The sequence below is a fragment of the Plecotus auritus genome (assembly GCF_963455305.1).
Source record: "Plecotus auritus genome assembly, chromosome: 3".
NCBI lineage: Eukaryota > Metazoa > Chordata > Mammalia > Chiroptera > Vespertilionidae > Plecotus > Plecotus auritus.
In genome coordinates, this window is record NC_137772.1 from 438,208 (window position 1) to 465,459 (window position 27,252).

The 27,252-nt window shown below is 61.8% G+C and overlaps 2 protein-coding genes across 2 annotated transcripts in view; one reads left to right on the forward strand and one right to left on the reverse strand.

Moving 5' to 3' along the window:
• MCPH1 (microcephalin 1) overlaps nt 1-27,252 on the reverse strand; it is a 106,959-nt gene that overhangs the window by 15,277 nt on the left and 64,430 nt on the right. The gene's annotated exons all lie outside the window — the stretch shown is intronic.
• Nucleotides 10,429-27,252, forward strand: part of ANGPT2 (angiopoietin 2) — a 45,017-nt gene continuing 28,193 nt past the window's right edge. Inside the window, exon 1 of the mRNA XM_080660982.1 lies at nt 10,429-11,042. Within this exon, the coding sequence (XP_080517108.1) occupies nt 10,758-11,042 (285 nt within the window). The 5' untranslated portion in view covers nt 10,429-10,757. The remainder of the gene's footprint in view (nt 11,043-27,252) is intronic.

Here is a 27,252-nt window from a genome sequence, read left to right on the forward strand (position 1 = left end):
CGGAGCCCGGGGCCCTGGCTGGGTCCCTGGGGCTGAGGGTCAGGAGTCAGGGCCCGCCCTTCCTCTCAAAGCCCCTGGAAGTCTCCGCGGCTCCACTCCCACCGCATCCCAGCACGAGGCTGTCTGCAGCCCATCCCCACCGGCCGTGAGGTCACAGCCCCGGAGGGCGACCTCATGGGTGACCTCCCCCAGCCTCGCGCCCTCCCCTGCCCGCCCCGCAGGAGCAGAGTCAGCAACGCACCAGAAGGGGCTTGGGAAACGAAACTGCGCTTCCAAGTCGAGAATTCTAAGTTTACATTTCTGTCCCCAGGACGGGCGAGCTGTGCAAAGAACGAACAGAAGAGGCGACAGGGCCTCTCCCACCAGTGACGCCGCCCGGCGCTCCCCGGCTCTCACATGGCCTTTCTCCTGCGGACGCCTGTCCTGCTCCCACGGCGTCCTCCTCCTACGTCGTCCCCTTAGACGGCACCGACGCGCAAAGAACACGCGGCTCCAGAGCCACTTCCCCCCGGCCCCTCGCCAGTGGGAGCCCAGAACCCAGCACATCTTCTGGTGGCCAGGAGTGGGTTTCACCCGCGGCCCCCAGGACGCCCGTGCCCCCCCAGGACTCCCGTGCCCCCCAGGACTCCCGTGCCCCCCAGGACTCCCGTGCCCCCCAGGACGCCCGTGCCCCCCCAAGACTCCCATGCCCCCCAGGACTCCCGTGCCCCCAGGACTCCCGTGCCCCCCAGGACTCCCATGCCCCCCAGGACTCCCGTGCCCCCCAGGACTCCCGTGCCCCCAGGACTCCCGTGCCCCCCAGGACTCCCGTGCCCCCCAGGACTCCCATGCCCCCCAGGACTCCCGTGCCCCCCAGGATGCCTGTGCCCCCAGGACTCCCACAGCCCCCAGGACTCCCACAGCCCCCAGGACTCCCGTGCCCCCCAGGTCGCCGAGCTGTGTCCCTGCTCTGCCTGTGGCCACATTGGCTCAAAGCATCACAGAAAACAGCAAAGGGCTTCCTCCCTCCCTGGAAGTGGTCCCCGGCCGACGCGTGCATCCGGGTCCTCCCTCCCCGTCACCCGCTGCGTGTCCACTGGGCTCCCGGGAGTGACTGCCACACGACTGGAAGCGGGATCCCGTCCCCGAGCGAGGGAGACACTCCTGCTCGAAGACGCGTGAACTCCACCGACCTGCCCCCCTCCCTCGGCTCCTGGCCCCCACGCCCTCGCTTCCCTGTTACAAGGCGTTCGGCGAGGCCTTCGCGGAGGGGCAGGTGCCATTCGCCAGCACAAACCTGCGGGCACATCGGCCGTTGTGTGCGTCCTCGAGGCATGTTAGTAACAGTAAAGGACTAGACTTCCCTTCTGGGTTGGTTCCATCTCAGTGAGCGCAGATGGTCGCATCATCCCGCTATTGGGCCGCAGCTCACGTGTCCGTCTGAAGACGAAGGAGACGCAGAGCACGCAATGGCCGCACGCAGGTGCACGGTAACAAACCCGGGATCACGCCCGAGGCAACCCCTGCAGCACGAGGGCGGGGGGTCCGAGGGCCAGGGCGCCCTGTCCCCACTGCCAGCTCCTGTGGTCACAGGAGGCGCAGGAGGCAGGGCGAGCACATAGTAGGCACGCAGGGAGGGCTGCTCCCCCCGCTCTGAAATAACCCCCTTGTGCAGGGTCCCATCGCTCCAGAGCAAGGGCTGATGTCACCCAGCCTGGAATTCCTGGTGGGAAATGCAGATGAACTCACTGGCTGCCGAGATCCTGTTTTCATGTCAATATCCTCAGTCACAGAATGTGAGGAAAGAGAGGAAGTGAGACGGGCAAATAAATATTCCTAACTCACTGTCTGTTTGTGCTGAGGAATTCCCGTAAATTCAGGTGCCACTTGCTGGTCAAGAAGGAAAAACAACGTTTAATAAGCGACAAATATGCCATCTGAGTCCGAGTTCTGTGAAACGACCTTATCTCCATGGACGATCCTCTCATCCTTCACCACCAAGAAACCTGCCCACCCCTCGGCCCCTTCTCCCCCTTCACCCCTCCTCCTCCCTCCGGCCCCCTCTACACCGCCCCACCCTTCACCCCCTTCACCCCTCCTCCTCCCTCCTGCCCCCTCTACCCTGCCCCACCCCTCAGCCCCTTCACCCCTCCTCCTCCCTCCTGCCCCTCTACCCTGCCCCATCCCTCAGCCCCTTCACCCCTCCTCCTCCCTCCTGCCCCCTCTACCCCGCCTCACCCCTCAGCCCCTTCACCCCTCCTCCTCCCTCCTGCCCCCTCTACCCCGCCCCACCCTTCACCCCCTTCACCCCTCCTCCTCCCTCCTGCCCCCTCTACCCCGCCCCACCCCTCAGCCCCTTCACCCCCTTCACCCCTCCTCCTCCCTCCTGCCCCCTCTACCCCACCCCACCCCTCAGCCCCTTCACCCCTCCTCCTCCCTCCTGCCCCCTCTACCCTGCCCCACCCCTCGGCCCCTTCACCCCCTTCACCTCTCCTCCTCCATCCTCCTCCCTCCGGCCCCCTCTGCCCGCCCAGTCCCTCGGCCCCTTCATGCTCTCTGGTGATCACCATTAGCCATGCGCTGGGCTTTCTGAATTGGTAGCTTAGTGCCTGTCATCAATTTGGAAAAATCTCCGGCCTGTGTTTTCAATGCCTTCGCCGTTCTTTCTCCTCCCCCTCCACCCCAGGTCTCTCCACTTTCCTGCCCTCTCCCTCCGGTGGCTCCACGCCACCCTCGCAAGGACTTGTTTTAACTCACCCTCCAGCTCCCCGAACCCCTCCTCAGGGCTCAGATCTAACCGTTCAGTGGGCACGCCCTTCAATGTCGGTGACTGTACTTTTTAGCTCTGGGAATGTTCTCACAGCTGCAAGACTTTTCCTTCTTTACCTTTCTCACTAAAGTGTTACCAAATTTAATTTTATACATTTCAGCCTGGTAAGTATTAGGGGTTGAATCGTGGCCCCTTCTCCCCCCAAGATGTAAGTGCTGGCCCATCTCCAGTGCCTGAGACCTGACCCGGTTGGAAATGGGGCTGTCGCAGAGGCACTGCAGGCCCGGGCCCTTAATGGCTTTTCCGTCCAAGGCTCACACGAACCTCGGGTCCCCTCGCTGTGACCGGCTGGGAGGTCCCTGCTGCTTGGTGTGTGCGCACACATGCACGGAGTGGGACTCGACTTCTGCGTGTGGCGCGGTGTTCCTCTGCATGGAACTGTGACGAAAGCATCCTGGGTGGTATATCAGTTGCTACTGATGTGTGTCCTTATTAATCGCACCTCATTTCTGTAATTGACTAATGAAAACAGTCAGTTTTGCTCACTATCCTATATCATAAACGCGTAGTATGCAAATTGTCCCCTCGACCGGGAGTTTGTCTGGGAGTTTGACCAGGGGGCGGGGCCGGCCAGGGGAAGGGAGAGAGGCCCGGCCGGAGGCAGCAGGAAGCCCCAGCTGGCGGCCGAGGTGGCAGGCGGCCGGGGGAAGGGAGGGATTACCCGGCCGGCAGCTGCTAGGGACCCTGCCAATGCACGAATTTCGTGCCCTGGGCCTCGATCCTACATACAAAAGGGTAATATGCAAATTGACCCTAACGGCGGAACAACCAGAACGACCGCCTGACCCGTCCCTCTGAGGCGCACGGACCACCTCTCGGTCCCTTGCAGTCCTGACTTCGTCTGGAAGGTTGTCCGGAAGGACGTCTGGTCTAATTAGCATATTACGCTTTTTTTATTATAGATTATGTATAACAGGGTATTGTAAAAGTTACAAAGTTCTTATTGACACGTTTCTTACATTCCGTTACATTGACTGGGCCGCAAAAATATCCCAGGGGCCGTGAGTTTGACATGCTTGTCCTACAGGTAACATCACTAGTAGATTTTTGTTTTAGTTTTTATTGAAGTCAAGCAACACCTTCTGACGATAAGTTAAAAGAAGTCACTGAAATGCTGAAATGTGCATCAGGGTTCTGGGAAAAGCAAACGTTTTTCCTGTAACTGTCCTACCAGCGTCAGGGCTTTTGAAGACAGATGCCAAGACGAGGTACCTAATTCCGTTACCGATGTCCTCGCCTGACAGGCCTGGCAAAATGAACTTCCGTTCATCTTTCTTTACACTGAGTCTCTTTCCTTGAAATAAAATATTTGGGGACGAACAATTCCTTATTTTAAAAAAATAATTAAAATTTTTTTTTTTTATTGATTTCAGAGAGGAAGGAAGAGGGAAAGAGAAACCACGGTGATGAGAGAGAATCACTGATCGGCTGCCTCCTGCACACCCCCTACTGGGGATCGAGCCTGTAACCTAGGCATGTGACGTGTCCAGGAATCCAACCGGGACCTCCTGGTTTACAGGTCCACTTTCAACCACTGAGCCACGCGGCCGGGCGAAATGGTTCATTATTCATGGCGGGAGTACCAAGGAATCGCGTGCGATGGGGCTTAGGAAGACAAGAGGTGCCCGTACTGGGTCATCAGGAAAGACATGGGTCACGGGACAGCCACACGTGGACTCATGAAGGAATAAGAGACGGAGTATTTTATACACGTGGTGCAAACATCCCATCTTTTTATGCACGACTATTCCAACATCATTCTCCAAAAACTAATTCCTCAAAAACACTTTTACACATGTAACTCCATAATCAAGCCTAATTTCCCATAGGAAGATTTTTTTTTTTAATATTGAGTCAGACTGATGGGAATACCCAAAGGGGGTCTGGTGCTTTTTTTTTTTTACTTCTTGGACATAAGTGATTTTATTTATGTTAACCTATAACCAAGCGTGATAATATATCATAATGTAAACAGCATGCATGACATTTTTCTCTCTTATTTTGAAAGGCTTCTCAATTAAGATAAAAATTTTATAAAGTTATATTAAACAAAGATTAATCTATGGTATTAAGCCCTTTCAAAAGAAATTCACCCTGAGAGAAATTAGTTTTTAGTAGAATGAGTATGACAAGAGACTACACACATTTTTTCACAAGCAACAGCATGTGAATTCTCTACATTTTTGTTGAAATAAATGTAAGAACATTTAGTATAAGATTATAACTCATAAACCCACCTCAAAGTCTCTGATATTGTTAGTCAAAGGAAAGACTTTATTGACTTTACATTGGTCACATGTAAAGCAGTCATCGCTGACATCAATCCATGAAAAGAAAACGCTTGGCATGTTTTCTATGGGAGAAAACAGGACACAGAACTACGGGCAAAAGATTATCAGGCGAACGCACTCACCTGTTGTTTTAGAATTCACCCACCGGCTTTTTAAAGTTAGATTTGTATCTTAACCTCTCAGGCATTCTTTTGATGAGATGATAAAACATTTCACAAAAATATTAGAGAATGAAAATATTTAAAAATCAAAGAGCATTTGAGATAACTTTTTTTATAACAGGAGAATTATATAAACCAAAATATTCCTAAAAATTCAGGGAATTCATCATGAAATCTTAAAACAAACAAACAAAAACCCCCACAAAAAACAGTTGCTTGGATATTTTCCAAGTCCGGACAGTCACATATCTGTACAACGTGGCCTCAACCGCGAAGGCTCTGCCGCGGGTGCTACGCTGGTTTTTGGCAGAACAAACAGAATCCAGGAATGTTTTAAGCTTCTTTCTAAAAAACTGCCCTCAATGTCTTTTGGACATAACCTCACAGGGAACCTCGGACAAGAAGGACGAGTGGGTTTGCTTCCTTTGTGACTGAACAACCTCCGGAAGAAGGGCCACCACGGAGCCGTCACCTGAGACCAGGTTCCCTCAGGTTATCAGCCCCAGCTCATCCCTCCAGACCAGCCGTCCAGCAGCAGTGACGCCGCTGCGGGGGGATGAGGCCCACGCGCCAGGTCTGCCCACGCGTCCAGTCTGCCCCCACGCCCCTAGCCCTACACACTCACCTACCCGCTCACCCACCCACTCACCTACACACTCACCCACCCACTCACCCACCTGCTCACCCTGCCCACACACCTACCCGCTCACCCTGCCCACTCACCTACACACTCACCTGCCCGCTCGCCTGCCCGCTCGCCTGCCCGCTCGCCTACCCGCTCGCCTATCCACTCACCCTGCCCGCTCGCCTACCTGCTCAACTTTGCCCGCTCACCCTACCCACTCACCTGCCCGCTCGCCCTGCCCGCTCACCTGCCCGCTCACCCTACCCACTCACCTGCCCGCTCGCCCTGCCCGCTCACCTGCCCGCTCACCCACCCGCTCACCTGCCCGCTCACCTGCCCGCTCACCTACCCGCTCACCTGCCCGCTCACCTACCCGCTCACCTGCCCGCTCACCCTACCCACCTACCTGCCCACTCGCCCTGCCCGCTCACCCGCCCGCTCACCCTGCCCGCTCACCCGCCCGCTCACCCTGCCCGCTCACCCTGCCCGCTCACCTGCCCGCTCACCCTGCCCGCTCACCCTGCCCGCTCGCCTGCCCGCTCGCCCGCCCGCTCGCCCGCCCGCTCGCCCGCCCGCTCACCCGCCCGCTCACCCTGCCCGCTCACCCTGCCCGCTCACCCTGCCCGCTCACCCGCCCGCTCGCCTGCCCGCTCACCCTACGTGTGCGAATGGGAACACCTGGAAGCTCAGGAAATGGCTGTTCCCCAGAGAGGAAGTGGCCCGAGAACACACCTGGCAAAGGCCTTTCCTCCCTTCGGCAGGCAGGTCCCTGTTCCAACAAAATACACGCTTCCTCCTCCACAAGCTGGGTCCAGGGAGCCGAGGCCCTGCCAGGCGGACATCCAGGTTGTCCTCCGAGTACGTGGCCACGTCCGATGCCGGACACGCTCACCTGCAGCCAGACAGGACTGCGCCCCACGAGGCATCGCGCGTCATGCCAGGAGCCGCCTGAACTCTAAAAGGCGCAGCAGGCCCCGCTGGCCCCCTCCATCGGTGGCACTGAAGAGGCAGGGAACGGGGAAAACACCGTCACGGCGGGACAGCTGGGCACGCAGCCGGCGGTGCCCCTGGGGAGGCTGCGCCTGGACGCTCGCGGCTAGAGCGAGACCGGCGTCATCCCTGCTCCCTGGGCGCAGCCAGGCCTCTGCCGCTCGGAGGCGCAGGCCTAGAGGCTGAGGCGGGCAGCGCCAGCTCAGCGTGACCACGGCCGCAGGAGGGAGACTGAGGCTTGGAGCCGGGCTTCCGATCTCACTGAACCCGGTTCTAATCAGTCTCCGAAACCTGCGGCTTCCCCTGCCTTTCCTGACCTCTGGTGCCCCGTGGGACCAGGCGCCCTGTCCTGCTCCGTGACCCCCAGCGTCCAGCTTTCCTGAGTGACGGGGCCTCGGGAGTCGGCTGAAGGCACAGCCCCTCGGAGAGACCTGGTGCTCCCTGCTCAGGCACGCACGGTCGGGGACGGGTGTGGCGCCCAGCCTGGCGCCCAGGAAGAGCCCCGGGGACGCCTGCTGACCAGAAAGGCCAGGCACGCTCTGCGTGACCCCAGTGCAGGCAGCCGAGTCTCGGGGGAGCCTGGCGGGAGCACAGACTTCCCACCCCGGCGGGACCTGGGGCCAGCGAGGAGGGCGACCTTATGGGTGTAACGGAGTCTCATGAAAACACACCCCAGAACTGAGTTCACTCTGCAAATTCACCTTCACCCAGGACCTGGACCACGAGTCTGTGCTCCGCGTGACGTCAGAACCTGCACAGAATTTTCGTGGGTTTATTTGAGCCAAACTGATGACAGCGGCTGGGAAGCAGCACCTCAGCGGCTGAGCAAGTGCTCGGGGCACGGCAGGCTGTGTCTCACTCAGACATCGCCACCCACGGCGGCGGCAGAGAGGGAGGCGTGCCATCCACTGGTGGCGGAGGAGAGGGAGGCGTGCCATCCACTGGTGGCGGAGGAGGGAGGCGGCAGAGAGGGAGGCGTGCCATCCACTGGTGGCGGAGGAGAGGGAGGCGTGCCATCCACTGGTGGCGGAGGAGGGAGGCGGCGGAGAGGGAGGCGTGCCATCCACTGGTGGCGGAGGAGGGAGGTGGCGGAGGAGTGAGGTGGCGGAGAGGGAGGCATGCCATCCACTGGTGGCAGAGGAGGGAGGTGTGCCATCCACTGGTGGCAGAGGAGGGAGGTGTGCCATCCACTGGTGGCAGAGGAGGGAGGTGGCGGAGGAGTGAGGTGGCGGAGAGGGAGGCATGCCATCCACTGGTGGCAGAGGAGGGAGGTGTGCCATCCACTGGTGGCAGAGGAGGGAGGTGTGCCATCCACTGGTGGCGGAGGAGTGAGGTGGCGGAGAGGGAGGTGTGCCATCCACTGGTGGCAGAGGAGGGAGGTGGCGGAGGAGTGAGGTGGCGGAGAGGGAGGCATGCCATCCACTGGTGGCAGAGGAGGGAGGTGTGCCATCCACTGGTGGCAGAGGAGGGAGGTGTGCCATCCACTGGTGGCGGAGGAGTGAGGTGGCGGAGAGGGAGGCGTGCCATCCACTGGTGGCGGAGGAGTAAGGTGGCGGAGAGGGAGGCATGCCATCCACTGGTGGCAGAGGAGGGAGGCGTGCCATCCACTGGTGGCGGAGGAGGGAGGTGTGCCATCCACTGGTGGCAGAGGAGGGAGGTGGCGGAGGAGTGAGGTGGCGGAGAGGGAGGCATGCCATCCACTGGTGGCAGAGGAGGGAGGTGTGCCATCCACTGGTGGCAGAGGAGGGAGGTGGCGGAGGAGTGAGGTGGCGGAGAGGGAGGTGTGCCATCCACTGGTGGCAGAGGAGGGAGGCGTGCCATCCACTGGTGGCAGAGGAGGGAGGCGTGCCATCCACTGGTGGCAGAGGAGGGAGGCGTGCCATCCACTGGTGGCAGAGGAGGGAGGCGTGCCATCCACTGGTGGCAGAGGAGGGAGGCGTGCCATCCACTGGTGGCAGAGGAGGGAGGCGTGCCATCCACTGGTGGCAGAGGAGGGAGGCGTGCCATCCACTGGTGGCAGAGGAGGGAGGTGGCGGAGGAGTGAGGTGGCGGAGAGGGAGGTGTGCCATCCACTGGTGGCAGAGGAGGGAGGTGTGCCATCCACTGGTGGCGGAGGAGAGAGGTGTGCCATCCACTGGTGGCGGAGGAGGGAGGTGTGCCATCCACTGGTGGCAGAGGAGGGAGGCGGCGGAGAGGGAGGCGTGCCATCCACTGGTGGCGGAGGAGTGAGGTGGCGGAGAGGGAGGCGTGCCATCCACTGGTGGCAGAGGAGGGAGGCGGCGGAGAGGGAGGCGTGCCATCCACTGGTGGCGGAGGAGTGAGGCGGCGGAAAGCAAAGGGGGGATGCCCTGGGGCTGGCTAACAAGTGACACGATAGACACACGCCTCGTGTGCACGGCGGGCACGGGACGGTCACCATCTGCACTCACGGGGCGTGGAGACGGTGTGAGGGGACCAGGGGCCCCGAGGGTCTGGCAAGGCCCCTCTGGCTTTGCACAGGTACGCCGCCAGGTGCGAAGGGCAGCAGACGCTCACGCAGGTCCAGGCGAACTTCGGACGGCTCCGCCCTGACCGCCTTCCTGAGGAGCGTGCCTGGGGGGCCGTCCTAGGGGCTCCTGTGGGCCCGGGGTCTGCTAGGCTCACCTGGGGCCAAGCTGGCCTGCGGCGGTCTGGCCCTGGCTTTCCGGGCGGGGGTGCCCACCCGTGAGGGGTGCCCGCTGGCACGGACATGCAACAGCCACCTCCCTGGTGCCCTCTGCTGGGGGTGAGCGGAGCCTGGTCTCCCAAGGGCCGGGCTCAGTTCCTCAGGGAGAGGCTGGGGCGCCGGGCCTCCGAACCCAGCCAGGCGCGTCCCGGCCGCAGGTGAGGACCTTGGCCGTTCATTACAGGGGCGGCTGGAACGGGCCCTGGAAATGTCCCACGCGGCGGGTGAGAGCCAGCGGGTCTGCGGGCGCAGGTCTGCTCTCCACTGCCCACCTCCTGCTGGCTCTGCCCGCTGGACCTGCAGGCGCCTTCGGAGGCACCCTCCCGGGTCCCTCTGCCATCCGAGTGGGTGTTTGTGGAAGAGACTGGGCATCGGCTCAGACACGGATCTCCCCTCCCCACAGGACTGAGTGAAGCGCGGTCTCCCGCCGAACGGAAATGAAAACTCCGGGCTGAGCTGAGGGTCAGAACGCAGGCAGCACCCAGCTGCCCGGCCCCGCAGGCAGGCAGGCTCCCACGCGCCCCGTCCTCCTGCTGCCCAACCAGCCAGCCCTGACGCAGCGGCAGCGCGGGGCTCCCCGAGGGACAGGGGACCTTCACTGTGCCTTCCAGCTGTTGCCTCGCTACCTGGCCAGCTGCTGAGGCGAGGCAGAGGAGAGCCGCTCTCAGGAAGCGCTCAATTAGGGAGGTGCCATGCCCCGGGGTCCTGCAGCCTCGCCCGTTCCCAGTGGGCTCCGCCGGCAGCCCTGGCGGGAGGCAGGCAGCCAGCGGCCGGCCGGGGTTTTTCCTGTTGCCTGGCTGCTGACCCCCCACAGGAAGATAACGGAGCGGCCGGGGGCGGAGCAGCTCACACACATGCCTGGCTGCGCTGATCCACTCATCATATAAGGAGCGGGAGCGAGCGACTCGGATCCTGACACGGCAGCTCCGGGCAGAGAAAAAAGCCGAGCGACTCTGGTCCCCGGGAACTCGGCCCCCAGCGCGCAGGGTCCAGGCCTGCTGCAGGGCAGCCCCGCGGGACCGAGGGACGGCAGCCTGGCCCGCCCGCTGCCAGGAGCGCAGGACAGGCTTCCGCGGATGGACCCTGAGCCGAGCGCCGAGCCCGGCGTCTGAGGCAGCGGACGTCCCATGCGCGCGGCGGCCTGCTGAGTGGCCGGAGGGTCAGCGGAGACGCAGGCATGTGGCAGCTCGTGTTCCTCACGCTGAGCTGGGACCTGGTCCTGGCCGCAGCCCACAGCCTCCACAGGAGCATGGACGGCGTGGGGCGGCGGCAGTACCAGGTGCAGCACGGCGCCTGCAGCTACACCTTCCTGCTGCCCGAGACCGACAACTGCCGCCCGCCCGCCAGCTCCTACGTGTCCAACGCGGTGCAGAGGGACGCGCCACTCGACTACGACGACTCGGTGCAGAGGCTGCAGGTGCTGGAGGGCATCATGGAGAACAACACGCAGTGGCTGATGAAGGTAGGGCCGCTCGGGTCCCTGGGCCACGGAGGCTCTGCTTTAACAGCCGGAGGGGGGGGGGGCAGGGAGAGGAGGTGGTGAGTCGGGGTTTCTGGGGTCCTGGGCTGTGAGGTCTCAGCTGAGGGGAGGATTCTTTGAAGAGAGCCTGACTCCACGGAGCGGAGCGAGCTCTGCGGGAGGGTCTCTGCAGCGGAGGTGGAGGCGGCGGCTCAGGCTGCTGCTTGTGGTTAAGCTCCAAGCCGAGCTCCAGCCCCCTAACAGCCCTGCCCCGCAGGCGGGACGCTCGCTGGCTCGCAGGCGGGAGCCAGGAAAGCCGTGGGTGACAATCCTGCTAATTGCTGAGACTGGCGGATGGGGAAAGTGCTTTACCAATTTCCTGGATTTATTTACTAAAGCCGACTGTGGCTCTCGGTGAAGGAGAGGAAATTAACCACAGCAGACCTCGTGTTTCTCCGAGCCCGGCTTCCCCGGGGCTGCCGCCTGGGAAGGGCAGAGGGGATCCCAGAGCTGGACCCAGCGCGCAGACCCGGCCAGCCAGCGCCGGGCTGTGAGGGCAGTGCTGGGCTGTGAGGGCAGCGGGCCCACGGGGAGGGCGCGGGCCGGACCCCCGCACTCCCTCCAGGACGGGGCCGCGTTCCCACGCAAACCGGGCGCTGTTTTCACGGCCCCGGGGCTGCGTTCACGCGGACAGATGTGTGCGCCGAGGGGAGGGAGGGGAGGAGTCCTGACCGTGGGCTGGCTGTCAGTGGGGACGGCTCCGTCCTCCGTGGGGGGCCGAGGGCAGAGGCGGCCCCCCGCCCCCAGGAGCTCACACGCTGGCTCCTTCATTCACAACTTTGCCCCAGAGACCAGGCCTGCCTCTGTCACAGGAACTCCCGGTCAGGCTGCCTGACCTGCCCCTGATCTGCGTTTCTCATTAACTCGGCCGCGGGGAGGAAGGGACCTCGGGAGCCCAGCGTCTGAATGAATGGGGCTCGCAGCTCTGCCTTCACAGGGAGGCAGCTGCGGAGGCAGCGGCAGAGGCAGCGCCGCCTCCCCTCCAAGGGCAGAAGCAGGAGAAGCAGGAGCCGCAGAGCGGCCTGCCCTCCCCTGAGCGGGTCCCTGTCTGCGCTTTTTAAATCGTCTAAAACGCACGGAAGCGTCAACAACACAATTAAACTTAAAAAGCACCCACGACACAGGCTCCAGGCCCCGGGACACACCTGTCTCCTGCCCCCCCACTCTCGTGACCCCTTCTTTCTGGGACCTGCTCCCCAGGGGGCACAGCCGCCGCCCTGCACCTCAGGGGGCAGCGCCCACAGCCGGGCTGGGGGGTGCCCTCCGTCATCTCTTAGCTAAACAGTCAGAACAGGAAAGAACGTTTGCACGCGCCCCACGCAGCCCCCCCAGGTCTCCCTGAGACCCCGAGCCAGGGCCGCCTTCCTTTCTTAGACAGACACCCACCGGGGCCTCTGGGGCTCCGTGTAAAGAAGGAAGAGAACGGAATTCCTCCACGTTGTGTTCTGACCAGCGGCGTTTCTAAGCTCCTCCGGAGCCAGCTGAGCAGCGCCATGGATGACGCTCACCTCCCAGTGGTGGCTCAGCGCCCGCCGCCACCTGGGCCCCGCCCCTGCCTTCAGCCTGCACGCCCCTCGCCCCTCGCCCTCGGGGTGCGGCTCCTGGTTTGGGAATAAAAGCTGAAGAGCCAATATGACCCCACATAAAAGTGACTCCCCGCAGCCTCTCTGCTGCCGTTTCCCTCTGTGTTTGGTCACCTGTGACAATAAACGTCGCTCTCTTCAGAAGAGAGTAAAGATAACGGATGACACACACAAGCCGCGGGATCAAAGGGTCAGCACCACACGTAACACCTCCCAGGCCATCACAGAGAGCCACGCTATTCATTGTTTCCCGTGCTTCCTTCCTCTTAGGGCCGTTTATGTATGTTTTTTGTTTCCGCATTTCCTTTCTCTCCCTGACCAACACTGAAAATGAGAGGGAGAGGGAGGGAGGGAGGGAGGGAGGCATGGAGGCAGGGAGGGATGGAGGCAGGGAGGGATGGATGGAGGCAGGCAGGGAGGGACGGACGGAGGGACGGAGGGAGAGGAGGGGGACCTCGATGCTTTCAAGAAAACCTGTCAAGGAGAGTGAGACAAGTCCCCGGTGACCGGGCGGGGATGAGCAGCCCAGCCCGGGTTTGGGGTGCTGGAGGAGTGAAGGGGTGGAGATGGTGTGAGGGGACCAGGGGGCCTGAGGGGGTGGCAGCGTCGCCCCAGGAGCTTGCACCTCATCAGACTGCTGCTGTGCCCCTCTAGCCGGCGGGCGGGTGGGGACTTGGGGTCGGACTTGCGAACCAGTGAGGAGTGAGCCAGAGGGAGCAGCTGGGGGGGAGCCGCTGGGGGTGGGGCTGGCTCTCCGCGCTGGGGCAGACAAGGGCAGGCAGAAAGGGCGCCGTGAGGGCGGACGGCAGCTCTGGAGGGCACACTGCCCGACGCCCAACCTCTGCCCAGATGTGGAGCGCACTCGGCGAACGCAGACAGGGGACTTTGAGAACGGACGTGTCCCGCCGGGAGACCCGATGTTCCCCGCAGAGGAAACAGGGACGGAAGTAAACAACTGTTTCACACCGACGAGCGCCTAAGTCCGTAAACAGCTGCGAAGCCAGGGGGCCGCACCGCAGCGTCTTCACAACAGCTCCCGCAGGCCGGCGGCGGGCACTTCCTGCCACCTCGGCTCCCGGTGCCAGCCTGCAGGCTGCAAACAGCCCGAACGAACGCAGCCCGCTGCTCCGTACGCCCGAGGGCCCTCCACGTGAGGTCGCCGTCCGTGCAGCTGTGCTCCTAAAACAAATTTTCTGTCCACTCCCTGGGGGACTGAGGCTGGGGTCCCACAGGCACCCGGGCCACCAGCCCTCCCCCGCCCGCCAGGGACTGTCATGTGTGAGTGTGTGTGTCAGTGTGTGAATGTGTGTGTGTGAATGTGTGAGTGTATGTCAGTGTGTGACTGTGTGTGCAAGTGCATGTCAGTGTATGAGTGTCAGTGTGTGAATGTGTGAGTGTATGTCGGTGTGAGAGTGTGTTTTAGTGTGTGAGTGTGAGTGATATCAGTGTGTGTGTGTGAGTGTATGTCAGTGTGTGTGTGTGTGTGATGTCAGTGTGACTGTGTGTCAGTGTGAGTGATATCAGTGTGTGTGTGTGAGTGTATGTCAGTGTGTGTGAGTGTGTGAATGTGTGAGTGTATGTCAGTGTGAGAGTGTGTTTCAGTGTGAGTGTGTGAGTGTGTGGCTGCACCCCTGTCCCTGCTTGGTTCACTGATGGAAGGAGAAGCTCGTCCTGCTGTGGCCGCACCCGCCATGTCCTGATGGGGAGGCGGCCTGGGCCTGCTCAGTGGGAAGCAAACGCCGTGCTTCCAGACGAGTGGACGGACGTCTTTAAGGTGGGACCAGGGGTTCCTGTGACTGAGCGCACTGAGGCAGCGGTGGCAGGGAGGACGAGGTGACAGGTGTCACTGGGGCAGGGCCAGTGTGGCCAAGGCCCGTGTCAGTGTTGGCTGTCCACGCGGGTGTGCACGACGTAGCACCGACACGAAACGGGAAGGTGTGACTCTGACTGTCGTGTGGGGGTACCTGCTTTCCGCGGCCAAGCCGCCGCTGCTCGTTACGCGGGGCTGGGTGCTGCGCCGACCAGCTCTGGGGACCACACCAGGGACGGGGTGACCATTTGCCCGCAGAGCCGAGAGCTGAGACGGCGGGGGCTCGTGACTGCCAGGACCCCTTCCTTCCTGTCTAGAAACCCCACGCCCGCGGGGCGTCCTCCCGGCACGTGGGAGGCGGCCGTTGGCATCGCGGGTCTGACAGCCACCAACAGGCCGGAGCCAGTCGCTCAGAGGCAGGGCTCCCCCTGGCCGCGGAGGGATGGCGCCGCGTTTACGGGTCGGAGCCCAGGCTGCCACGTCCCGATGCCATGCCACACGTGACCGCAGTTCTGCTCTTTTGTGGTTGAAAATCCTCTCTGATCGACCCGACCAACACACGGTCATTTAGAAATCAATCAGAGACTTCGGAAGGGATTGGCAGGCACTGAAGCTAAAGGTCAGGCCCTTGAGATGGCAGAAAGGTCAGCCCCCCTGCTCTTCACCCCGCCTTGCTTTCTCTCATCACACGCAATCAAGGTGTGCGCTCGTGCACGCCCAGACGACAGACAGCGCCGCCGCCGTCACCAGACTCCTCTTTGGCTCATAAGGGGCATGAAGAGAGGCTGGAGGGAGAGAGCTATTCGGGGGGACGAGCAAAACTTAGAAGCAGAGGCACATGAGACGGGCTACAGGTGTGTGTGTGTGAGAGCCAGACAGACAGACAGACAGACAGACCAACACTCGCTCCCCGGGACGGAACTCCCCGAGGTCACGGCTCCAGACACAGGCAGGCACACCACCGGCCCCGCCACGCAGGGACACGGGCCAGGGGCGTCAGCGCCAGCAGTCACAGGCTCAGCGGAGGGAAAAGTAAACGTGGGGAAGCACGCGTCCCGCTCGGCTGACGTCTGACGGCGGCCTGTCCGCGGGGGCTGGGGGCGAAGTGTGAGTGAATGCGAATGGAGTGTGATTTCTCAGCTCTTCAATGTCGTCACGGAGCGGAAAGGTCGGCCACCCCACGCCTCAGGGCTCGTCACGCGGTGCCCCAGGCTCACTTCTTCAGCAACAAGTCACAGGCATGTGCGGGCCCGCGCGGGCCCAGCACCTACCCCCACCTTGACCCGGCAGCTTACACGTCTTATTCTAAAGTAGAAAGGAAGCGAGTCTGAGAGGTCAGGGCGGGAAGGGAAACGGCCCGTCCAGCACGCGTCCAGGGCGTTCAGGGCACGCGGTCCGGGCACAGCGGGCATCTGAGGGCCACTGAGCGGGCAGCTCAGTCCCAGGGGCTCCAGGTGGGAGAGGCGACTTGCCGAGGGGGCGGGGCCCCAGCGACTGCGGAGAGAAGGCCACTGGGGACGCCTCCTGTGCTAAACGATGACCCGGAGTCCCACCTGTAGCTCAGAAAAGTACAACCAACTCGGTGCCGACCCCAGAGGGTGACAAGCCGTACGTACCGCGGCGCAGCCCTCGGGCAGCTGCTGAGTGCCACCTGCATGTCACAGAGCACCTCCGACCCCGCACCGGGAGCCGGCACCCTGCCCTGGCCCGCGGCGACTTACAAAGGACGAGAGGGCGTCTCCCACCCGCAGGTCTGGCCCAAACCTCAGCACCAGCACCAGGCTGGTGTGCAGAGTGAGGAACGGCACGAGCCCGCTGACGGTGGAACAAACGAAGGAGCGCGTTGGGTAGCTCAGACACAAGTCCTCTCCGCCCAGGCTAGGAGGACGGCTCCCGTGCGGCTGAGAGATGGAGAGGGCTCCCCACGCCTGGGCGGCGAGGCAGGGGGCCAGCGTCGGCTTTCCATCCCCACGGGAAATAGCCATTTCCCCCGGAAACCTCCGTCCTTTCTCACCCGGATCTGGGCGCGCGCCGCTGGGGGTGAGACCCTCAGGAGTGGGCCTGCCCTTCGACCTTCTTCACTCCTCCAGCCGCCAGCACATCCTCCTGGCAAGGCCCAGGAACCCAGTTAACCTCCTTTGGACATACTTCCACACGCTTCTGGAATCTTAGACAGCTTAGCACGACCAAGTGTCCACATCCAACACTCATCGTTTACACAACCAACGATCAGGCACACTAAATACACCTGTCACCAATACAGCCTGCATCTTCCTATTTAATTTTACGTGGGGGGTGTGTGTGAGCGTGTGCATGTGTGTGTGTTGTGTGACTGTGTGTGACGGTTGTGTGTGACGGTATGTGTGTGACTGTTGTGTGTTGTGTGGGACTGTATGTGAGTATGTGACTGTTGTTTGTGTGTGTCGTGAGTGTATGTGTGGTGTGTGTGTGCATATGTGTGTGAGTGTGTTGTGTGAGTGTGAATGTGACTGTTGTGTGTGTGTGACTTGTGTCTTTTGTGTGTTGTGTATGTGTGAGCGTTTGTGCATGTTGTATGTTTTTGTGTGTTGTGTGTGCACGAGCGTGAGAGTATGTTGTGTGAGTGTGTGACTGTTGTGTGTGCATGTGTGAGTGTATGTATGAGTGTGTGACTGTTGTGTTGTGTGTGCATGTGTGTGAGTGACTGTTGTGTTGTGTGTGCATGTTGTATGTTTTTGTGTGTTGTGTGTGCATGCGTGTGAGAGTATGTTGTGTGAGTGTGTGCATATGTGTGAGTGTATGTATGAGTGCGTGACTGTTGTGTGTTGTGTGTGCATGTGTGAGTGTGTGACTGTTGTGTGTTGTGTGTGCACGTGTGTGAGAGTATGTTGTGTGAGTGTGTGCATATGTGTGAGTGTATGTATGAGTGTGTGACTGTTGTGTGTTGTGTGTGCATGTGTGAGTGTATGTATGAGTGTGTGTGACTGTTGTGTGTTGTGTGTGCATGTGTGTGCATGTGTGTGAGTGTGAGCGTGTGTGACTGTTGTGCGTGTGTGAATATGTGTGTGTGAGCGGACAGTGGTGAGGTCCGACGGAGAGACTCGGAGGCCTTGGGAACTTCGCTCCCAGTGGTTCCACGGGCGGAACGTTCGGAAAGCCTTTCAAGGCGGCGTGCAGCCGGACTGTGCGTTCCCCCAGGGGCGCCCCCGTCGGGGCCACGTCCTCGCTGCTCACAGGAAGGGTCTCCCTGGTGTGAGGGCGGCTCCCAGGGCACTGCCCCTGCCCCTGCCTCCAGGACTCAGGATCCTAGGACATTCACCAGTCAGCCTTCCCGCGCCTGTGCCCACGCCTGCGGGAGGGCAGGCCTGGCTCTGTGGCCTCTAACTGCCCCCTAGCACCGGGCTCGCTCCCCTGGAGGTTCTCCTCTCGCCTCAGAGCTTGGAAGTCAGGCCGACAGCACAGGGGACAGACCTGCCGGAAGGTGGGTACCTGGGTGGCCCCCGCACAGCCTGCTCACAGTGCCTGTGGACGCCTGTGGCTCTGCCCGAGGGTCCCAGCGTCTCTCCTGGTGTAGCACGCCAGGTCCCAAAGCGGGAGACCGTGAGCACGGCACCCCCAATGGCCTCTCCTGCCACATGCCTCTCCCCCCTCCAGGACGTGGCCGCAGCGCCTCCGCCTGACGGGCCTCCCATTTGCGCAGTGCCCCGCCCTCTCTCCGCTAAGGGAGCTGGCTGACCCGTGCACCTCTCACTGCCGTGGGGCCTCGGGGCCGATCTGGGTCCCAAGCAGGTGGTGCGTGTAAAGTGCCTGAAGCGGCCAGGCGTCACCAGGGACTGTGGTCAGGTAGCAGCAGCCACGCGTCAGGACCTGCGCTGCTGCCAAGCCCACCGAGGGGGTCGCCCGAGGGGGTCACCGAGGAGGCCTCTGTGCCCTGCGGCAGTGACCTTCCGAGCACAGAAGAGGACGCCTGCAAGTGGGTGGCAGCGCTTGCCCTTCTATCATTTCTACCGCACGGACTGGGCCCCTAGAAATGCCGCTCCGAAATCGCCACGGCACCCCCAAACCTGCCCGTGCCCGTCACGCCGAGGCCGCCGGGAGCCCATCAAGCAGCCCCTTGCCCGTGGACTCGGCGTCTGTGCTTGGGCCTCAGTGGGCCCAGCAATGCCGCCTGCGTCTGCCTGCTGCCGCAGAGGAGCGGGACGGCGTGCGCCCAAAGCTTCCTCCTGCGGGAGCTCACCAACCCGCACCTCTTGGCAGGAAAGAGCCAAACTCCCAGGAGGCCGGTTTCTCTGAGCTCCTGACAGCATGTTCTCCGTCGTTAAATGTGTGGGATCAACAGACGGGATCAGTTCTTGGTTATATGCTGGATAATCATAAACACTTGTCTGTAGCTAATTGAAGTATTCCTTTGAGTTTTATTAACTACTATCGAGTCTCTGAACAATTATTACAAACAGATGTAGCTTAAAACTTCCCTGAGCAAAATGTAATGAGAAATTCTGGTGCAAAAATGCTGCTAGAGAGAAGATATTTTGCTGAATCACATAAAATAACCAAATTCCGACCACAAGCTAATTATCCATGCTTCACATTTAGTGGAAGTACATGAAATTCCTAATTATTTTCAGCTACGAAGGAGTGTTCTGAAAGTACCTTTAAAAACAGCTTACCCAGTTTAACTTAATAAAGTGTTAATGACGGGAATTCCTGACCAGAATTGGGTTTAACTCGACCGTAACAGTGAAGTGCTCCTCAGAGCAGTGATGGTTGGGACAATCCGATGACAAGCTAACACATCAAGGTGAATCAGAACCCCGGCTCCTCAGACGACAAGTGGCCGTATCGTGGTGCGTAACGAGCTGTCCGCATGTCCCAGTGCGGCTCCCTGCAGGGTCATCGCAAGCACACGCATCCCCACGTGCTCCCCTCTGATTGGACAGTGTCTGAAACGCAGACCGTATTACAAGGCGAGCCCGCCCCGCGCCCTGAGGTCGCAGCTGCAACCCCAGAACTGGCGGACAGCTGCTTCTCCTTCCCTCTCCCCGACGCCCACCACCCCATACACAGAGCCTGGAGGGGAAAGGGAGGGTGGCAATGACTGATGGATCAACAGCTCCCTCCACTTCATCGGGACCCTTTCCCGGCCCGGCTCGGTTCTCAGGGACTCAGGACCCCGAGCCGCATCCGGCAGCCACTGTCTCCCCGCCCACAAACGGGAGAGCAGCTCACGGCTACTTCGCCAGCAGCGTTGCTTGTTTAAGAAGCCTCAGAGTCCTTGCAAGAGGATACTGTTCATACAACAGCAATCGCGACCCTCAAAGCCGAGAACGCCCCGCCTGGGCACCTGTGGTCTCTGTAAAAGGACGTGACGAGGCTGCCTGTCGTCACGGTGACACGGGCTCCGTTATGTTCACCACAGCCCCGAGGCAGACACCCCTTCCTCAGAGAAGAGACTCAGCTCCGAGGGGCGTGTGATGGTGCACAGTTGGCAAACCTACACTCAGGTTCCTTGATTTCAGAGCTCGGTACAATGTCAGGTTTTCCAAAGATGAAAGAAAAGCCCCACCTTTCGTGTGTGAGTCAGCAGCGCTAACAGACCACGGGGTTTCCCAACACCTGGCCTCTGACCCACACGGCACTCACGCCAGAGCTGCCCGCCTTCAGGGGGAGAGCCACCTGGGAAATGGGGGAGAGCCGGGGCCCATGTGGTGGAGGGCCCGCCCCCCGTTTACCCTGGGAGAGCTGAGGTGTTAAGGGACGTGCAGGGCTTTCCACCCAGGGGTCCCACGTCAGAGGCCCCTGTCCGCCCAAGCCTCGCCTTTCACTCTCAACTGGAACCGAGACCGACAGCGAAGGCAGAACACGGCCGTGGCAGGGAGCAAGCAGGTGCACGCCGACAGCCACCGGCAGCCCAATCTGGAGGCCACGGCCCGGCATGTCACGGCACGGCTTCCGGCCTCGGGGGGGAAAACACGCGTGAGCAGGTGCGCGCTCCATGCGCCCTCCCCGCCAGCCCCCCCTCTTCATCCATTCCACGTGCCCGACTCTGGGCTTTGCCATCTGCGTTACAGAATGTCCCGCGCTTACTTTTCTTGGGGGAGGGTGCACACAGGAAGTGGGGGTAGGGGGAGGGTGCACATAGGAAGGGGGGGTAGAGGGAGGGTGCACACAGGAAGTGGGGGTAGGGGGAGGGTGCACACAGGAAGCGGGGGGAGGGTGCACACAGGAAGCGGGGGGAGGGTGCACACAGGAAGCGGGGGGAGGGGGAGGGTGCACACAGGAAGCGGGGAGGGGGAGGGTGCACACAGGAAGCGGGGGGGAGGGGAGGGTGCACACAGGAAAAGGGGGGAAGGAGAGGGTGCACATAGGAAGTGGGGGGAGGGTGCACACAGGAAGCGGGGGAGGGGGAGGGTGCACACAGGAAGCGGAGGGAGGGGGAGGGTGCACACAGGAAGTGGGGGGAGAGGAGGGTGCACACCAGTGTAACTTGGAATAAAACGAGCAGCGCCTGAGTGTCTGCCTTGGCGGCTTCACGCGCCCGTGTAACGGCCTACAATGCCGGCTCTGTGGCTCTCCGCTGGGCTCGTGTCTCGCAGGGCTGCGTGATTAGCTCGGGGCTCGTGTCTCGCAGGGCTGCGTGATTAGCTCGGGGCTCGTGTCTCACAGGGCTGCGTGATTAGCTCGGGGCTCGTGTCTCACAGGGCTGCGTGATTAGCTCTGGGGCGTCCGTGCTGCACGGCAGGAGCCCGCGCTCCCGGGCAGGGAGTGTTCCATGCACAGCAGACGCCGTCTGTGTCCCGCTGCGCCTCTGCGGTGGGTGTCCGTGCTTCCACGGAGTCAGCACTTCGTAGGTGGACAAGCCCTGCCCTGCTCCTGTTGTCCGTGGAGCCCAGCAGCTGCCCTCAGCGACCTCCAAGACAGCCCACCGCTACGCAACCCACTCCTCCGAGGCCGGGGAGGCCTGGGCTGGGTCCCGAGGGCCAGGGAGGCCTGGACCCCCGGCCCTGCAACCCAGCCCCGCAGCGCCCATCCTCTGCCCGCTGGGCCCTTCTGTCTTCCCCTCCCGACACCCCAATCCCAGGATCAGCAGAGCCAGATGGCCCCACACACCTCCCCGGGTCAGAGCTTGCTTCTGGGGGCACCGGGGACCCTCCTTCATCCCAGCCATTCTAAGCGTCCAGCCTCAGTGAGCGCCTGTCACCACTGGGAAACCCACCGTGAGCCCCGTACCACGCTCAGCTCCTCCTCCCGCGCATGGGGGCCTCCCGCCACTTCCTGTGTGCACCCTCCTCCCTCCCCCCACTTCCTGTGCGCACCCTCCCCCCTTCCCCCACTTCCTGTGTGCACCCTCCTCCCTCCCCCCACTTCCTGTGCGCACCCTCCCCCCTTCCCCCACTTCCTGTGTGCACCCTCCTCCCTCCCCCCACTTCCTGTGCGCACCCTCCCCCCTTCCCCCACTTCCTGTGTGCACCCTCCTCCCTCCCCCCACTTCCTGTGCGCACCCTCCCCCCTTCCCCCACTTCCTGTGTGCACCCTCCTCCCTCCCCCACTTCCTATGTGCACCCTCCTCCCTCCCCCCACTTCCTATATGTACCCACCTCCCTCCCCCACTTCCTGTGTGCACCCTCCCTCCCCCCACTTCCTGTGTGCACCCTCCTCCCTCCCCCCACTTCCTGTGTGCACCCTCCTCCCTCCCCCACTTCCTATGTGCACCCTCCTCCCTCCCCCCACTTCCTGTGTGCACCCACCTCCCTCCCCCCACTTCCTGTGTGCACCCTCCTCCCTCCCCCCACTTCCTATATGTACCCACCTCCCTCCCCCACTTCCTGTGTGCACCCTCCCCCTAACCCCACTTCCTGTGTGCACCCTCCCCCCTAACCCCACTTCCTGTGTGCACCCTCCCCCCTCCCCCCACTTCCTGTGTGCACCCTCCCCCTTCCCCCCGCTTCCTGTGTGCACCCTCCCCCTAACCCCACTTCCTGTGTGCACCCTCCCCCCTAACCCCACTTCCTGTGTGCACCCTCCCCCCTCCCCCCGCTTCCTGTGTGCACCCTCCCCTCCCCCCGCTTCCTGTGTGCACCCTCCCCTCCCCCCGCTTCCTGTGTGCACCCTCCCCCCTCCCCCCGCTTCCTGTGTGCACCCATGAGAGCTTGTAGCTCCCACTCAGTGAGTCAGACGTAGTCCTGAGTGACTGTGAACGAGACTTACTCTTCTGAAGACGAGGGAGGGGGTGGCGTGCGCCCTGTCACACTGTCACTCAGAAAGCACCGATAGATGCAAATGCCTGACTCCCTAGTGACCAAGCCCAGCCAGCCCAGTGTGCCATGGCGGCCCGTGATGCTCACCCCACTGACAAAGTGTCTCTTGAAATGGTTTCCCCTCAAACTGAGAGTAAAAATTCAGGCATGTGGACGAAAAAGTCGATTCTGAATGACATGCTTTTTATAGCTCAGGCAGGGGAGTGACGGGGCCAGGAATTTTCCACTCGTTTCCCTGGAACGGACATGCGCGTGCGGGCGGAGGGCGGGGGAGAGGCGCGGGCTCCAGAACTGAGCCCGATCCTGGGAAAATGACTCAGGGCTTGCACTGTTACCACAAGCATGCGGAGAATCGCACTCAGAATGCACCCCCACGCTGCCGGGACGTCGCGGGAACTGGGTTTTCTAAGCTCTAAGCCGGTTCAGCTCGCACACACGAGGGTGGCCAGCACGCAAGCTCACGGATCACATGCAGGAACTCACCACCGATGTGACACGGCGCACGTCCTGCCCCTCCACCACGCCACCCAGCGCCACCCAGGCACCAGGCCGTCCGGGGCACGCAGAGCACTCCCCGGGCCCACGTCGGCCGGCAGGAGACGCGGCAATCAACCGCTCGCAGGAACACGCTGTTTTCCTAACGTTTCAGGAGGTGGGAACACCTTCCGGGCACGTCTGGGTGAAGATCTTACTTAAGTTACGGCTCTGTACGACGCACTGGCTGTCCAGTAACACACGGAGTCACGGAAACGGCAACCACGGACAGTGCGCGTCTGCACTGCGGGGGGGGGGGGGGGGGAGCCGGGGCGCAGTTCACACCGTGTGAGCCAGCCCCCATCTGAGATGCTGGGCCACCTGCAGGCCTGGCCATCCTTTCTCAGCAGTGTTTGCTCACGGCGCCTCGGGGCCAAAAGAAGCACTGAGCAGCTTACGTTTATTAGGCAGTTTCGTCCTGACGACTTCGCAGCCAGTGAAACACATAGATACACATAAACTGAAAGAGAAAACACGAGCTTTACTTCTCGTAAGCGACCCCAGTCACTCAGAGGGAATATGGCTGCTGTGGGCGCTGGCAGCGTCTCGCCCCCGGGCAGACGGAGCCCCGTTTCCAGACGCTCGGCACGGCCGTGGTCCAGCGGGTTGGAACTGAGCGCTGTGCGGAGCGACGGGCTCTCCCAGGGCCGGCGGGTGTAGGGTGCTGAGGGTGACCCTTCAGCCTTTAAACTGTCCCCCGGGCTCCTGAGAGGGTGCCGTGGCACGCAGTCTGGGAACTGTGCTGAGTGGCTGCATTTAACTGGCACACTAGCAGCCCAGGAGGCGCTCACAGAGCCCCTGACCGATGACGCACCTGAGCTGACCGGACAGGACCAGCTGAGCTGGGTCCCCAGTGGGTGAGCCCCAGGTCGCACTGGGCGATGACCTGTTCCCCGCTTCAACCCCACGCACCAAGCGACGTATCCAGGCTCCTCTCTGATGCTGAAAGCAGGAAATACTCGAACTGGAGTAACTCAACGTATGACTAAATGCAGAAGGCCGATTCACTGACTTCCCTTTCCCCAGAGTCATCCTGAGCGTGTCCCCCTCAGAGGGCAAGTCGGTTCTCCCCGCCCCGGAAGCCTGCCCCCAGCAGCGCGAGCCGGGCGCAGACGGGCACTTGCTCACTACTTATTTTTAGGCCAATGGGAACGGCACGCAGTCTTTCTTGGTCTCCCAGGAGCCAATGCCTTCTATGCCTGATGGGACAGAGCCGCTGCGGGACCCGCCGCTAACTGACCTGACTGGACGCTCTGCCCCGTGTGGGCGGCTGCCACGCTGCAGCCAGACTCTCTGCGCTCACTTCCAACTCGCCGCCCGAGGTCGTATGTTCGGACATGGGTTAGGGACGAGCAGATGAGAGCCGCAGACGGGAACTCCCGGCCCAACGCGGTCGCAGGCTGCCGCCGAGCGGCCCAACGCTTCGTCCTGCACAGGCGCTCCTCTGCCGCGTGGCGCTGAGGGCCAGACGCAGGGGATGAGGCCGCAGGAGGCCCACCCGGGACACACCTGCCGGGGAGGTCCGCGTGGAAAAGGGGGTCCACGGCGGTGAGTCCCGCGGACTCGCGAGCCCGCCAGTGGGGTCCCCGCTGCTGCTGGAACCCCTCACCCTCCTTTGGTGGCAGGAGGCGGCCAGCAGGAGGCCTGAATTCGGAGCCTCTCGGCCTCCCAAGCCCCCCACGCCTCCCTCCTCAAGGACCCCAAGGGCTGCCTGCCCTCCCCTTCGAGAACCAGTCTGTCACGAGAGCACCGTACGTTCCTGCAGCCTTCTCCTCTCCCCCGGCCGTGTAACTTCATTCCACGTGGAGAGGAGGACAGCCTGCTCTAGAGACGGCCGCAGTGTCCTGTCGCCAGCCGTCGACCAGGACCCGGCAAACTCACGCCATAGGAGGAGACACAGGGGCAGGTCAGACACAGGACCTTTGGGGGGAAGCCCGTGGCAGAGAAGGGCGAGGAGGCAGCACGGAGCGCTCACTCAGCACACGGCCAGGTGTGTCCAGGTGTCCTGGGGCGTGGCCACAGGGGGGCTGCGTGTTAATTCTCTCTCCTGTGAGCTCGCACGGTGATCCAGGCCTATGTCCTAACTCACAGAATGCGAGCTCAGCGATGTTACCGATTTACTGAATTCTAAAGCCCTCCCTCCCCCAGTGAACTGAAAATGGGGAGGGGGGATATTCGTATCTATGTCCACACGGGAGACACGTGTTTGTAATGTGGACGCCTCTGAAGGCGCGTTTCGGTCCGTCTGCCACTGTCTCCCTCGCAGTGCATCTCCATCTCAGAGGCAAGACCTTCAGTTTCATGGAAAATAAATGCCAGCCCTTGGGGGCTCAGCGGGCCGAGCGTCGTCCATGCACCGGCAGCGCAGGTCCAGTCCCCGTCGGGCACACACCTGGGTTGCGGTTGGATCCCCGGTGCACATGGGAGGCAACTGGTCGATGTTTCCTTCTCACATCAGTGCCTCTCTCTCCCTCTCTCCCCCTCTCTCTGCCTTCCTCTCCCTTCCTCTCTCTGAAATCAATGAAGACATACCCTCAGGGGAGGATTTAAATAAAGAAAGCCCATATATCGTCATCTGAATTCACCCGCCTCTTCTCAGAGCTGCATCCCAGCCGCCCCATTTGCACTAGCCGATGACCCTGCTCACTCGAGGGAGAGAGCAGTCTTAGATCCCTTTTACCCGCATCGCTGAAGCGTCTCCTAGGCTGAGAACGTGCGAGAATACAGCAGGAAGCAGACGATGTCCAAGGGGCCCGCTGAGAGTGGCTGAGTCTCCGTGGCTCTGGCCACGGCTGTTGGGCTCACGCTGCCCTCCTCACACACGGCCCTCCTCACGGGCACCTCTGCCTGTCCTTCCTCCAGCCGTCAGAGCGGTCAGCCAGGGCACCAGACTGCCGAGGGGCGCTTTACCCACAGACCCCACGCCGAGGGGCCGTCTGTCCCGAGGCCCAGGCCTGTGGGAGGCACCGGGAGGCCGGGAGAACCCCTGCTCTGTCTCAGGACCTCTGGGGAGGACACGCATCCTCTCGCCCCCACCCCCGGCCACTCTGCATGGACAGCCCAGCGGCTCGGGCAGCACGTGGGGCAGCCGCTCCCGCCCAGCGCCTGGCAGCGGGGGGGGGGAACCCCGGAGTGTGGCGGGCGGTGCCCAGGGCTGCCCTGACCCAGAGGGATGGAGTTCTCCTCTGTGCCAGGTGGGCGGCTCCTCAGACGGAACCGGGGCTCCCCGGGTCACCACGTGGCCCCGCTGCCGCCTCCCTGCCCGCCCGGCGGCTCCTGGGACGGCGTCCTAAGTAAACTTCCTGCATGCAGCCTGTGTCTCGGGCTCTGGGGGGGAACCCATGCGAAGGCCGTGTGAGAATCGGAGACGGATACACACGTGGCATCGGCAGCTGCAGGCGGGTCTCCTGTTGTTGCCGAAGACGCACACCAAGGGCCTCAGGGATCCACTGCCCCGCCCCGCCCCGCCCTGGCCTGCAGCTGCCTGTGAGGGCTGTGGCCAAGCCTAAGGGGGCGCCAGGGAGCAGAGACCCGGGTCCGTGTATACGAACCCAGGAGCCTCTACAAGCTTTCGTGCCTGACACACAACACGTTTGTCACACGAATGCCCTGGTTGACATGCAGTTCCTCCAACTTGTATAGATTTTAAAGGGAAAAACAGTCATTGCGTCGGCAGGAAATGAGCACAGCATTTTAAGGGGGAGTTACATTTTCCCTCAGACTGTGGACTGACGGTAAGGGAACATACAAAGAGGCAGAGCCATGTGAGCACATGTGATAAACCCCCAACTAAGTAACCAAAGGGCCACGGAGTCTCAGATAGAAGCGAGGACACGCATGTGACCTGCACAGGAGGAGGGGACAGGCAAGCGACTAGGCCCCACTGGTGCCCGCAGCTCTGCTCCTCGTGCCTCGAGTTCAAGGTCACCAGCGTGACCTTCAGTCCCTGCAGAGCTGTGTCAGCGGGAAGTCGCTCCACGTTCCTCGCA